Source organism: Perissodus microlepis, chromosome 10 (genome assembly GCF_051167445.1).
Source record: "Perissodus microlepis isolate ML-2025 ecotype Zambia chromosome 10, ASM5116744v1, whole genome shotgun sequence".
Taxonomy (NCBI): Eukaryota; Metazoa; Chordata; class Actinopteri; order Cichliformes; family Cichlidae; genus Perissodus; species Perissodus microlepis.
The window spans coordinates 1,709,542-1,724,117 of NC_140470.1; the positions used below are offsets into that span (position 1 = coordinate 1,709,542).

Below are 14,576 nucleotides of genomic sequence, written 5' to 3' on the forward strand. Positions count from 1 at the left end.
ATAATCCCAGGAAACTTAAGCCATCGTGTAGCAAATAACACTGGTATTATATAATTTACACAAGGAGCTCAATCATTTAAAAACACAGTTTATGTTAGAAAACTTGGCAAAAGCTTTTGAGACACCAGTAAAAGAGCACTTACAACACATAATCATCTCATCTCGGGGCTTAATGACCTGGCAGTGTAAAAAGCACAGTATACTCAGCAGATGCAACTAATAAAACATTCATCTTGCATTATGCACCAAGCCAAGAACCTTTTGTTGTAGCATGCAGCACCTATCGGAAAATGGCTCATTAGCTCCAATGCACTGTTGAACTTGCTGAGTGAACATGTTGCAAATGCATGCACTCTCTCTCTCTGTCCATCTTTATTTTGCAGGAGCGTGAGTTTGCTGACCTTGGGTAAGAGCAGTTCCTGGAGAAGAAAGATGTGGCGGCACCTGCTCATCTCATCACGGCGGGGCACGTTCACTGAGCAGACATTTGCTTTAACTTGAAAAGTCCTTCCCCTGGCAAAATCCACAGCTTGGCGATAACGTGTTTAATAGATCATTTTACACCTCCGTTGTAGGATTTGATGGACTGCCTTTGGGGATCTTTTCGTGAAGCCTAGCTGGGTTCACTGAGTCAGTGCGCTTTTGAGTTTCCCATAAAAGGCTTCATCTGTTGGATATTATGATTACCTTGGATCTATCCCACTGATAACATTCTCTTGGATATTGTGGAGATTCTCCTCAAGGGGGTCTTTGCCCAAGTGGAGGTTTAGCAGTGCCGCGTTGGGCCCTCGAAGGCTTTGATTCCCGGTTAACAGCAGGGTTTATTTGGATGCTTCCAATGAAGGACATGGATGGCCCTCGATCTAGTGGTCTCCGGAAGAAGAGGAAGTCGAGGTCCGAGAGGGATCGGGAGAGGAGATCAAATGGGATACAGAACAACCACGTGAAGGGCTCCGTGTTTCGCTTCTCCTCTGACTCAGAGCGGGAGGGTGACAGGGAGCCCTCGTCGTCCCGACCTCGACCTCCACGAAGAAAGCGGAAGGAGTCTACTTCTGCCGAAGAGGACATCATTGACGGCTTCTCCATCACAGGGTTCGTGACCCTCGAGGCCCTGGAGGTGAGTTCTTTACCACGGAGTGGGAGGGGACTTGTTTGCACTTACACATTAAACTCGAGCTGTCAGACGGTGTGTTCTGCTGAATGGATCGGTCAGGTACTTTTGTTTTTAGCTCCTACCTGTGTGTTTGGCTGTGGTGTGAGCTGGTGTTCAGCAGATGCAGGCTGATGTTGTCTGGATTAGTTTTCTTGCAAAGCCTCACACCAGATGAAGTATGTTGAGCTATGGTTGTAGAAGCTGTTGTGCATTTGTGCGCTTTGGCACGAGAGAGCAATTTGATCCATGTTACAACAGTTTATTCACTGGTAGTAATTTATTATGTGCTGGCTATCCATTTTCCTTGGAATGCAAACGGAGCGCAGGCTGACTTCCAGTGATATAGTTCTAAATTATGACTTGCATGAGCAAGCATTTTATATAGAGCCTAACTGCCACATTTTTCTGTAGTGGCAAGTTACACAATTGTGTGACGAACTGAAAGCTGATCTCTTTGGAACCTCTGCAGTTGTGGAAATATTCTGCCCTAGGTGTTGCTATTTGTCCATGTCAGTTTTTAGCTATCGCTGAGTCTATTTTTAAGCGGCATCTGTTTTTGCCTATGGATATTGCACAATGTCGTGACTGTAGAATAAGGACAGCGATTGACAGGAAGAAGCGTCATGAGGAAACAAACGGCAACAGGAAGTACAGACGTGTCTACATATTTGAGCCAAAGGCATTTGAGCAGATAGGGTTGCTACATTAACGGGTGGCTATTCTACATCCAGCATTACTGATCTACATTATTAACTTTATTATCTGTCCTCCCAAGGTTCGAGGGGGGGCCGTCTTGGTATAAGTTTGACACTAATGTATCCAGTGCGGTGCTAATCTCTCGTTCACTAGTTTGGTCCATATCAAGGATATAAAGAGTCGTACTTGTCCTCATTGTATCCTTTTGTTAGACAGAGCCACACTTTTCGCAGTTCAAGAGTTGCTTACGGTCATGTTTTTATTCCTCTTTATTCAGAGTGACTCCATTGAACAGTCGTGGGCTCTTGTGCTTCTCTGTGCGTCCTTTCTTTCTCCTCGCTCTGCCTGACCTTCTTTCAGTTGTTCTTTCCGTTGATGTTTTCTGGATCAGTCTGCTAAAGAATTGCTGTTCAGTTTGAGTGTCTGGTTAAAATGACAACAACCCAGCGTATGTGCATAACAGAAGGCAAACGGAGACCTTGAGAGATCGGTGCAGTCACAGGGCGAATTGGACAATAGCATGTGCCCCCCCCCCAAAAAAACAAATGACTTCAGTGCAACCTGTGCTATGGACTACAGCTTCATATTAAGGGTGTCTTGATTGTTCAGTTTTAGTAAACTTTTGTCTTTGTCAGTAGTAAGCTCTACACTGTCTGCTGCTGTAGCCGTGGTCCATGTCCCTGAACACCCCCCCAAACTGAGAGTTTACTAATACACCAAAAATCTACTAATAGGTTTAATTGGTGCCATTGCTGCAAAGCAAATAATGCCATTATATGTAAACGTTAGCTTTATTGTTCCTGTGTGGATAACTCGTCCCATACCCTCTGTCGTTGAGACGCCGTTCTTGGACCAGGTCGATGGTGGAGTGCTGTTTTATTTGTAGCATATACATTTTGTTGTGTTACATATATACACACAAACACGGTGCATTTTTGTGCACCATAGTTTGAGCTCTATTAGCAGAGTTGGAGGCACAGAAATCATTTCAGGGACGGCTGAGCCAGAGCAGCGTCTAGCTGTGTGTCTGAGGTAAAATAGGATTATTTTACTGTTTGTATGTTCAGTACCAGAGTGCATTTTGAACTGCAGCACACTTGTTGCCAAACGCAGTAATCTGATTGGTCAGATGTGTTTGTTCAGAACTAAGAAATCTGATTAAACAGGAAAAAAACAAAAAACTGAGCTTGGTTTGAAAAAATAAATGTTGTAAATTTGTCTGTGCGAGTTGCTGCATTTAAAATAGATTCGTCTGAAAATGATTTTTAATGCACAGAAAAATCACACGCATGTTACACATCTGTTACACACGTTTGATCTGTAACTGCTCCTTAAACATCTTTAATAATTTGAACAAGATCTTAAAAATCTTTTTATTTTTTTCAGCAAAAATAAAATAATCAAAATAAAAGCATAATTTCATTAACAGGAAGTTAATCTGTTGATAATCTGTTGATCTGGCTGATTTTTAAAATAAAAGCCTGAAATAACTACCGGAGTAGACCAGAACGCTTTAAAATCATCATATCATGTAATTACTTACTGGATCTGTTAAGTTTTACAATAAAAAAAAAAAAAAATAGAGTTAATTTTCGATGCTCATAGATATCTCAGATTTTCAAAACAAACTTGTATAATTGAGGATTTTTATCTTCAAGTCTTCAAGTTGTCACATTTTCAAATTTAAATTTGGTTCTTAATTAGTCAAACTAAATAGCTAATAATAAAAATTCCCCTTTTCCCTCAGTGTTTTCTGCCAACCTGCAGTTTACTGAAGGTTTCATTGTACTTTAACATTTGATTATAACAGATTTATAATCCGCAGCCTCGTCTTGGTGCCTTACGAGAGCCGTTTGCGTAGTCTGTTCATTTATCAGTCTGTTACTGAGTTTTAAACAGAATAATGAATGAAAATATTTAAGTGTCATTAAATTAATATTGAGTCACAGCGATCTAGAAAAATCTTGTCAGAGTGGTTTACTCAGTAATAAATATGCTCTTCAAGTAAGAGTAGCAGGAAAAACTAATTATACTTGGTTTGTGTGCCAATTCTCTCTCTCTCTCTCTCTCTCTCACACACACACACACACACACACACACACACACACACACTTGCTTAATTCAGCATCATCTAGCAGACAGAATAGATGGCACTATTGAAGTATGCTATAATACTATAATACTATAATACTTCCACTTCTTGGAGAGCATTAAGTGCAGCTTTGTTGAAATGAGCCTCAGATGTAATAATTCAGATGCTGTGAAGTGGGAGAGGTTTATCTTTCTCCTCGGCACTGACTGGATGTAATAACATTTCACTCTTTGTCCGAGTGTGTTCAGTTCAAAATGTTTGCACGTGTGTTTCATCGGTCTGCTAATTTGTCCCCAACTCATCAATTAACTTTTAGATCTCTAAAATGTTTTTTTTAATTCAAAAAATGCTAATCTCAGGTTAAAGAATGAATGTAGTGAATATATTAATTAACTGATTGATTAATTGAACAACTCAGACTAACTGGAGCTGAAGTTTAGTGATTCAGATGTTGAGAAGTTCTGAAACAAGATTTCACTCTATTTTCTACGTCTTGATTCCCCATCACACACACACACACACACACAGACACAGACACAGACACACACACACACACACACACAGACACAGACACACAGACACAGACACAGACACAGACACACACACACACACACACAGACACAGACACACACACACACACACACACACACACACACACACACACACACACAGACACACACACACACACACACACACACACACACAGCTGCTGACTTTAAATTATGACTGAGAGGAATGGAGGAGGTTTTGATGGACTCAGGTTTGTAAGTCTTCCAGGAGAGAAACTGCAGCATGTTTCGTTTCGAATGATTGCCATTTCCTGAGGAATGCTTTGATGTGATAAATGCTGTTGGTGAGACTCCTTACAGCTTCTCGCATATGGGTAAGACTACTTAGGAAGGATTTTCATGGCAGTAGACATGGTTTTCATTTTCATATGAATAATTAGGCAACATTTCAATCTTAGTGAGAATCTCTGATTTCTCCGTCTCCGTGTTACTTTATCCCTGTTTATTTTTTATTATTATTTTTTATTAATTTCACACTAGTGACCCCAGTTCGCTTTGTTTGGACCACATAATATTTCGAGCACACGTATATCACAGGCACGAGTGGCTCTGTTTCTGTCTGGGTAAAGTTAAATTCTGATGAGGTCAGACCCCTGGAGGTAGATGCCAGTGCGCTCCATCTGTCACCGCGGTGCTGGAGACACACACTGCTCCCAGGCCTGCTTTCAGTGGGCATGCTGATATCCTAGCTTTAGGAGCTAAGGCTTCATTGATGAGGCTCCTGAGACCTTCAGCTACCAAGTAGCTTTTGGTAGCTGTTGTACAGTATGTGGTTGTCACAGTTCCTTTGTTGTTTGTCGGTGCTTTTCAGTTCGTGTTCGTTGGTACTGTTGTTAAAAGAAGTAGCTGCTGCTTGAAAAAACCTCCCAGCCTTCACCTGCATCAGCTCGTAATGTAACAGGAATGGAGGATGGGCGATATGACCTCAAAATAATATCATCGTATTTCTATAAAACTTGTGATCATATTTCTGATGATATAAGGAAACGATCCAGTGAGTTACTGTCACTGATGACAGACGACATAATTCAATGTGTGAATCTATTAGCACGAGATGCTAGCAGCACTTTAATGCAATAGCAGAGACACAGCATGCGTCGAATCTAAGCCCAAATGTAACTTTGGTATTTTTCCTGAAAATTGTAAGTAAAAGTATAACGAGACTGCTCAACACTGTAGTTTAACAGTAAGTAAAGTTCCTGAACCTTGTAACTGTTCAGGAGTTGTTACATAAAAACATTAAAATGAAATGTATTTTTGCATGGGGTGTATCTTGCATCAAGCTTTTTAACCAGCTGCTCAAAGCCCTGTAGTTTTACCATTGAACCACATCAGTAATTTCCATCCACCGTCAGCTCTTCCTGTCTTATGGAGTACAGCTCGCCGTTCTCGGTGGAGCCATTTGTGAACATTTGGGTCAGGCGTCACCAGCTGCAAATATCTCTTCCTTCGTAGTCTGGATGGACAGTGAAACATGTTTGTTGTTTCCACCTTTCATGGAAAGTTTCCTTGCATATTTTGCAGTCTTGCAAAATATGCAAGACTGCAAAATATGCAAGGAAAGCAAGGAACGCACAGGCTGTTACACGTGGCTGCGCGTTCCTTATTGTCGTGTGCATCAAGCAGTGTAAATTCATGGGAATGACACTTCTACATCATGTAAACATTTACACTGATATTATTGCAGATGCGGCACTGCGGCAACAGTATGTGCACATGTAGGATGTAAGGAATACTTGTGCAGTACTCGTTCATGTTCATTACTGTGCAAACCTCTGCTGGTTTAAGGGATGTAGAAAACATCGTAGTCACAATCTCGTAAATGGTTTGTGCAAAAAAAAAAAATTGAATAGAAAATGTGAACACAAAACAAGGCTACACATTTACTATTAGCAGTTCTTTATGAGCAGAAGGCTGTTTGTAGTCAAGCGTTAGCCCGAAGGCATTGTGATATTGCTTTATCGAGTGTAGAAACACTATGTACTTTCCTGCCCTGTGCGTGCAATCGTAGTTCATGGATAGCAGATCTAATGCAGTGATACTAAGCAGCTATTCAGTTATTATGACTGTTAGTGTAATAATGTAGAGCTAAGGCACTTCCAAAGCATGCTACAGTATCCAGTGTGACACTGACCATTTGCAACGGTTGTTTCCTTGTAATGTGTGTTTTTTGGGTCTGATACAGCTCAGTGTTTCATTTTCACAAACACAACCTGCTACAGAGACAGAGAAGCGCTTCCTCGTTGCACTGAGATCAAAGTACGTAGCAGAAGCTGTCTGAAGGATTTGGTTTAGAGGCCGATTTCTATTGAGAGAAGCCTGAGCAGCAACTTATTATAGCATTTGAAGAAATGACTAAATTATTGAGTGCCTTGTCCTCCACAAACCTTTGCTGTCTTGCACCCATTTCAGTTGAAAGGGGTCCGTAACCTCGGCGTGCCCCCGCTGACCTGAACTGATTTAAAAACGTTGCCTTAGTTAACCCGTTGCTCCGTTCTTTCCCCATAATTACTGCTCTGTGATGTCTTTATGTTTGCATTACATGCACACGTGCACAGAAAAGTTCCCCTTACCATTTGTCTCTGTCTGTAGTAAAGACTGTATCAGTGCCATCACCATTGTAACCTCTTTCACTATTGTCCGAGGTTATGCCTGAAGGCTCGTTCTGCCTAATAACACCTGATCTTCTTACAAAGGAGGTTAACAGCAGTCTATTACATGACTGACTGCCCATGATAATACAGTGAACAGCATAAAAGCAGCGCCGTGTAAATGAGTACATTTGTCTGTTCGACTTTGATTCTCACTCTGGAAAGACGTCTTCATTCACAGCACCCTGCAGGTTTCTTGTGCCTCTAAATCATTTTCCTCTCTAACTTCATTTGTTACACACTTTAAAAAGCAGAAGAAAACACATTGGCCTAATGCACACACACTGCATCGAACGGACCGAGTGTATAAATGGATTACAATGCACATAGGTGAGATGGGGAGAGGAGCCTGGCGTTGGTAAGGACGTGCAGAGCTGACACAAGCATTTTGCGTCAGCATAGACTGCCTCTTTCTGTGACTTGGAGGAAGTTTGAAAAAACTGTGTGCGTGTGGGAGGGTAAAGCAGGGAGTCTTTGTATATTTATGACACTTTTTGGCACATTTGTACTAAATACTGTTGTAATGAATGTGAATTATGAGACTGAAGTGGTAGCTCTCTAAAAGTCTGGGTGCACCGAAGGGTCTTGATATTTTTCTTCATTTGAAATTTTGTCCCTATTCCCTTTGGAGCGAGCGCCATTTAATTAGACTATCCTGCTTTTTTTGTGCTGAATAAAACTTCTTACAAATGGTTTGATCCTGTGGATGTGCTGCTGTGACAGCAAATCTAACATCTTTGTAAGAATTATTAACAAGAATTGCAAAATCTGAGAATGAATAATTTAACCCAGCAAATGTGGATGTGGAACATCTGGATCTCTAAAGGATCTGGTGGGTACGATTTACCAAAAGCTTTAGATGAAGCTGTTGTGGCCATGTTGTTACTCTGAAGTGGAAATGACTCCACTTGAATTCTTTAAACAAATCTGAATGGCGACTTTTTTAGCTGCCCCTGGTATCCCCTTCCCTTTCGTCAGGTGTAACACTAGCTTGGTACCCGGCACGTCTGGTATCCGAGCTCATAAAAGCTCATATAAACCATTTCTGCGACCACTAAACAGCAAAAACAACAAAAAAGTGAACAATACATTTTCTAAAAGCCAAGTTTCATCACGCTCCAACCAGAAGAACGCCACAAATGTGTTTGACGCTTGATAACCAGTAATGTGAATCAGACTTACCTTTGCCGACTACGGCTCGTTTCCTGACTAACTCCCACAATGCCTCAGAGCCGTCTCCCATCAAAAATCCCCAGTTACAGACATTTGATTGGACGAGGGCATGTGTTGTAAATTTAGCATCAGGTGTGTTTCTTGCCTTGCAGCTTCTGATTGGTGGAACTGATGTTACCGTGATTCTATTGGCTCAAACGATTTGGGGCAAAAAGGACCATCCCACAGCATTAAGTGCAGCTTTGTTGAAATGAGCCTCAGATGTAATAATTCAGATGCTGTGAAGTGGGAGAGGTTTATCTTTCTCCTCGGCACTGACTGGATGTAATAACATTTCTTTCACTCTTTGTCCGAGTGTGTTCAGTTCAAAATGTTTGCACGTGTGTTTCATCGGTCTGCTAATTTGTCCCCAACTCATCAATTAACTTTTAGATCTCTAAAATGTTTGTTTTAATTCAAAAAATGCTAATCTCAGGTTAAAGAATGAATGTAGTGAATATATTAATTAACTGATTGATTAATTGACAACTCAGGCTGACTGGAGCTGAAGTTTAGTGATTCAGATGTTGAGAAGTTCTGAAACAAGATTTCACTCTATTTTCTACGTCTTGATTCCCCATCACACACACACACACACACACAGCTGCTGACTTTAAATTATGACTGAGAGGAATGAAGGAGGTTTTGATGGACTCGGGTTGTGCAACAGGGAAAAAGGCCCAGTGTATGTGAGTGTGTGGGTAACTCTTCACAAAATATTCATTTCTGCAGATGGTGTCAAAATGAGTTTGTAATTTCAGAGAAGTCCTGTATTCATGTTGGGCTTGTCATCTTTGAGCAGGGACCTCAGAAAGACCCTCGGGGGCTCACGAGGTTTAAAAAAGTAAAGAGAAAAGATTTGGACTGGGAATCTCTGACTTCCAACTTTCTCTTCATCATGTAAGCACTAGATCACTCGAAGCCCTTACTGTTCCCTTAAATTCTGGAAAAAATGGTCACCCTGGTACGTTTGCTGGCTGCGGTACCAAAGGACAACAAGTAATATTGCATTTTTCAAATTTTAGTGAAAGACTGATACAGTGAGTATTGGTTTTGGTGGGATCCCTGCACAGAACTAAAAACCAGTTTTGAGGAGTGCGTCTGTTATACATTTGTCCACCAATAATCAGTCAGTATTTATAATATTGGTTTAACCAGAGTATGCTGTCTGTTCAGAAAAGGCTGGCTTATGTTTATTAGACTGCAGCTCCCAAATATCATGTTAGCATTAGCCTGCACTGCAAATGCAGCTTCTAACATGCTTTTGGAGCTTAAAGACGAGGAAGTTGTGCTTTTGTTAGAAGGATAATACTTGAATTTGTCTTTCATTATCATTCATTGGCATTTTTGTCAGCAAGTGCTCGTTAATTTCTATATTGATGAACTGTTTCCTGCAGCACAGTTACCAGTAAAAATGTCTGGAAGCCTAGCTAGATGTGTGCTAAACTAGATCGTGCAGTAACAGATGAGGTTGGATACTGGAATCTACCACACCACAGTGCCTAACTGCACCAAACTGCAGACTCCTTTGCTGCTGACCAGAAAGCTCAGCCCATTACAAAAGCCTTTAATGCATTTCACTGCAGGCTTCACATCACTCTAACAAAAAGGTCTATAAAAGGGATAGTGTAGCATAAGTGTGTGCTGCAGTAGAAATGCTTCTGTAAAGCCTGTGGGAACCCTCCACCTGTCCTTTCTGACTGTTTACATTTGTTTTGCTTACACTCTACACCACCAGGACCTCGGTGCTTCCAATGAAGTGCCAATATTTCTTTTTCTTTTTTTAATGTGTGCTGCACCCATCAGCTATTTCATTTTGGGCACCAGTTTCCCACCCATCTGTCACACCCACACTGGCCTCAGGAGACATTCGAGCCGAGGTGCCGTCGAGCAGCATGGATTAAGTTGAGTTATCAGCGTGTGTGGGCGAAGGCCGGAGGTAGTATGAAGTGAGGAGTTCAGCGAAATGATAAGTTCATCGATAGGTTGTCAGACCTTCAAATACCAAATAATGCTAAGCTCATTAATGGCTCTTGACATTTAAAAGTAGAGCAGGGCAGGTTGGTAGCCTTAGCTAAGAGATCAGCCGCGGTAATGAAGTCGATAAACGATATTCCTCTCACGGCCAAATGAAGATGATGAATTAACGGTCTGGCATTTTTCTTTGTGTGTGCTGTTTGTGGGATGATGCCGTCAGCTCGCCAGCATTTCAAAAACAATTGATTTTCTCTGGCACAACCCCCAGAAGTCTGCCTAGAGGAGGACTTGTAAGGGAGAGAAGAAGGCATCGATTGGTACTTCATTGTAAGAAAGAGGCTAATGTAAAATCAAATCTATTGACAGCTTGTTTCTGAAAGAATATTTAAAAAAAAAACCTAATAAAAGACGACAGTTTGAACCGATTAATACAGACGAGTATGAAGCCAGGTCTTCTTAAAGCTCTGATCCTGTGAGACAATTGCAGAATGATGAACAAGAACACCTTCAGAAGAGCTTTTTGTCACGACTGCTCTCCTTTGGCCACGCTGCCTTGACAGATATTCCTGTCTGCTGAATAATACCTCTTTACCAGCCCCTTAATTAATTTTCCACCTTTCACACATGTATTTATTTCAGTCTCCTGGCAGTAATGGCAGATGTTCATTTAGCTACATTTTGGAGCCAGAGTGATGTATGGCATGCATTAATATGCTGTGACAGCCCAGTGAGTGACGCATTAATGAAATAAGCTGTCATCTCTGAACATTCAAAGAAATATTGGGATTAGATGATCGCTCTGTTATTTGCAGTAGCTTGATGGATCTTAATGTGTGTAACATTGAACGTACTCATTAAATGAGCTTCTCATTCCTGTTTCTCATTTGAACCTAATCTGAACCAGGGCCATGTTTAAACTAGTTTACATTCAGCATCCTGGCTGTGTAAAGGACCTCTCAAGCAAGCAGTCTACTAAATGTTGGCCGGTGCTGATGAAAGAAATCTTTCCCTTCAAATCAGGTTTTTCATGGTGCCTCACTAAGCATTTTTTTTTCAGTCTCTCCACTGTGGGGACTCGGTTATGCTGTATCGGGCGTTTTGTTGGCATGGTAAGGATCCATTTGTCCCCATTGAGGGTAAGGTCACCGCAAATCAATAGAGAGTTGTTCTGAGTAATAGCCCTGATTCTATAATCAAATGTTTCCATCTGTTTCAGCGTGGCACCTATCCATAGAGGATGAGAGCATCACTGAACAGTTTGATAAGTTAGAAATTGAAACTGCGTGGTCCAGCCTCCGGAGGGGTCCCACTCCCACCACGTAACCATAATTTAACCTCCCGAGACCCGAACTCTTTCATGGCATGCATTTTAAATTTCTCTTTGCTATTTGGGCTGATTGGGACCCGATGAACGTAAAAACAAAGAATTATGCAATTTTCTTTTTTATTTTATTTAGTTTTTTTTTTACCTGATTTGTGTTTCTGAGAAAAATATGAGGATATTCGCTTTAAATTTCGATAGAGCAGTGGCAGTGTAATGTCCTTGGGCGATCGTGGCTCAAGAGTTGGCAGGTCGTCTTGTAATCGGAAGGTTGGCGGTTCGAGCCCCGGCTCGGACAGTCTCGGTCGTTGTGTCCTTGGGCAAGACACTTCACCCGTTGCCTACTGGTGGTGGTCAGAGGGCCCGGTGGCGCCAGTGTCCGGCAGCCTCGCCTCTGTCAGTGCGCCCCAGGGTGGCTGTGGCTACAATGTAGCTGCCATCACCAGTGTGTGACTGAATGTGTAAAGCGCTTTGGGGTCCTTAGGGACTAGTAAAGCGCTATACAAATACAAGCCATTTAAGTGGATATCAGGCCGAGGGCTGCTACGATTAGTCGACTATCAAAATCGTCGACAACTAATTTAATAGTCGACGCGTCGTCTGAAAGACGCAGGAATAAGTAGTAGGATTTAAGAGTGTAATAACGGGCTGAAACAGAAGATGGCAGCACTGCATCTACAAGGATGCCAGCTGCTAAAACGCCGAAGAAGAAGAAGCAGCAGTCTCGGGTATCGTAGCTGTGTCCAAATTCAGGGCCCGCATTTGTAGGCCGATTACATCACAGCGGCGCGACAAAGCCTGTCCAAATTCAAAGACTCCTCCGAATGCGGCCGACAAATGCGTCCTTCTTTTCCCCAGATTTGAAGGATGGGTCGGGTGTGTCCTTTATGGCCCAACCTATCCCAGAATTCATAGCGCGGCCCAGCCAATTCCAGTTTCCAACAATGGCGGCAGCTACTTAGTTTTAATATTACTCTTATTTCTCTTTCTGGGTCACAAAATAAACTTTTAACATATTTTCAGGTGAGAATGTAGCTGTGGAAACCTCAAATATCTGCTCGGTTTATCAAGACACCACATATTTGCAAAAGGGCTCCGACGTTTTCGGAGACGTCTGTTACCCATCAGCTCGATAGCTGACTGGGGGTTTAAGGGTCACTAGAGCCGGCGAGAACAGCGAACACCCGGCACATCATTTTCAAACCCCGCGGTCTTTGGCTACTCAGGTTAAACATGATATCTAAGTCACTCAGATAACTTAAAACTGTTATTGTTTGGCTTTTTTTCAGTATTTTATTTGTTCCGGAGTAAATCGGCTTGGAGATTAAAGTTATAGTTTTTACACAGCTGAATAAACGTCAAGCAGAAAACTGATTAAACAGAAGTGTGAGACGCTCGAGAATTTACTCCGGTGTCCTGTTATATTTTAGATAGCAAGGAGCAGACGGCTGAGTTTATTAAACTCCACCGAGACAATCTGCAAATTTCATTAAAAATTTAATAAACTATCATCTTGTCTTTATTTTTAGTTAGCACATACCTTAAACACTTAAAGCTGTAAGCTAATGATAGTTATATAAGAGCAGATGCTGCTGGTGCAAGAAGCTGTAGTTTTACGTTCAATGGATGATGATCTGATTAGTCGACTATCAAAATAATGGTTTGTGGCAGCCCTGATCAGGCCCTTGTAGAACAAAATGTAGTATTTTGGTCTAGGCAACCCAAAATGTGATGTCCACATATGTGGACACCAGGTCCTTGGAGGTTAAATGCCATATGAGGAATATGTTGTGGAACAATTCTCTTCTGCCACTCCAGAGTGCCAGAGATGTGAAGAGTCAATGCCGAGACACCACAGCTGCTGTGACGGCATGTTTCAGACTCATCGTCTGATTTTTGTCCCCTCGGATTTGTCCACTGTCTGCCTAGCAACAGGATAATCAGAAATGAACACTAAAGGGGAGTGATGAAATAAAAACAAGTGGTCTGACGTTGTGAACTGACCTTTGGCATGTTCTTCTAACCATGTTACATCCTACCCAGAAACAACAAGTTGTGTCTGGAATGGACTGTGCAGCAGCTTTGATTGATGTCATGATGTGCAGCTCAGCTCATGAGCACTTGGGTCACGTGCCTAACACTGACACACTCTTCTCTCTCGCTGAGGGAGACACTGGTGCATTTATATGAACTCAGACAAAACAAATAGCTCAGCAGCAGGGGAAATGCGCAACAACCAGCATCAGTGTTTGGAGTTGACATACAGACGGAAGGAATAGGACTGTGGGATGTTGGAGCAAGGTGCAGTTTGCAGTCTGAAACCGTCCTCTCCATCATTTTAATTGTAATTTAGTCGCTACAAAGAGCTGCGTCGACTACTCTGATGGGGAGGGCTGGAATTGATTGAGAATTGATTGAATTTCAGGACCCACCGATGTTTAAGAAAGATGCTTTTTTTTCATGGGGTGCAGAAATGAAATTGAAATTCGACTGTATTGTTTTGCTTTTACTTGATTGGCAATTTGATTAAACAGTTGAAACATGTTTCATTCAGTCTGCCTGGGGTGAGACAAGGGGGACTTTATTTGTTTGCAGTGTTTGTAAAATGCATTGTTGGGACTGATTCATGAATAACAACCAGTGCCAGCTTAAGGCTACTTTAGCAGCTAATGTTCGGTTAACGGCACATCATTAATGCTTCCACCTCTCCCCGATACTTGTTAATGTAGTACGCAGCTCTGAAATGAAGTTCCAACGTGTCCTCATCCATGTATTAGCACGGAAGCAAATCACATCCCTGTCGTAATGGAATCGACTTTTCTCTTTTAAGAAGAATACATTCCCTGTGTGCCACCAGGTCATTAAGTTCTCTGCTTTTCTTTCCACTTCTCCTCTGCTTAATTCA

At 41.8% G+C, this 14,576-nt stretch overlaps 1 protein-coding gene across 7 annotated transcripts in view; it reads left to right on the top strand.

Moving 5' to 3' along the window:
- Positions 1-14,576, top strand: part of auts2a (activator of transcription and developmental regulator AUTS2 a) — a 336,075-nt gene that overhangs the window by 1,877 nt on the left and 319,622 nt on the right. For all 7 annotated transcript variants that reach the window (XM_084941432.1, XM_084941426.1, XM_084941430.1 and 4 more), the window contains exon 2: positions 384-1,117. In XM_084941432.1, coding sequence (XP_084797558.1) covers positions 830-1,117 — 288 coding nt within the window. In that variant the 5' untranslated portion in view covers positions 384-829. The remainder of the gene's footprint in view (positions 1-383; positions 1,118-14,576) is intronic.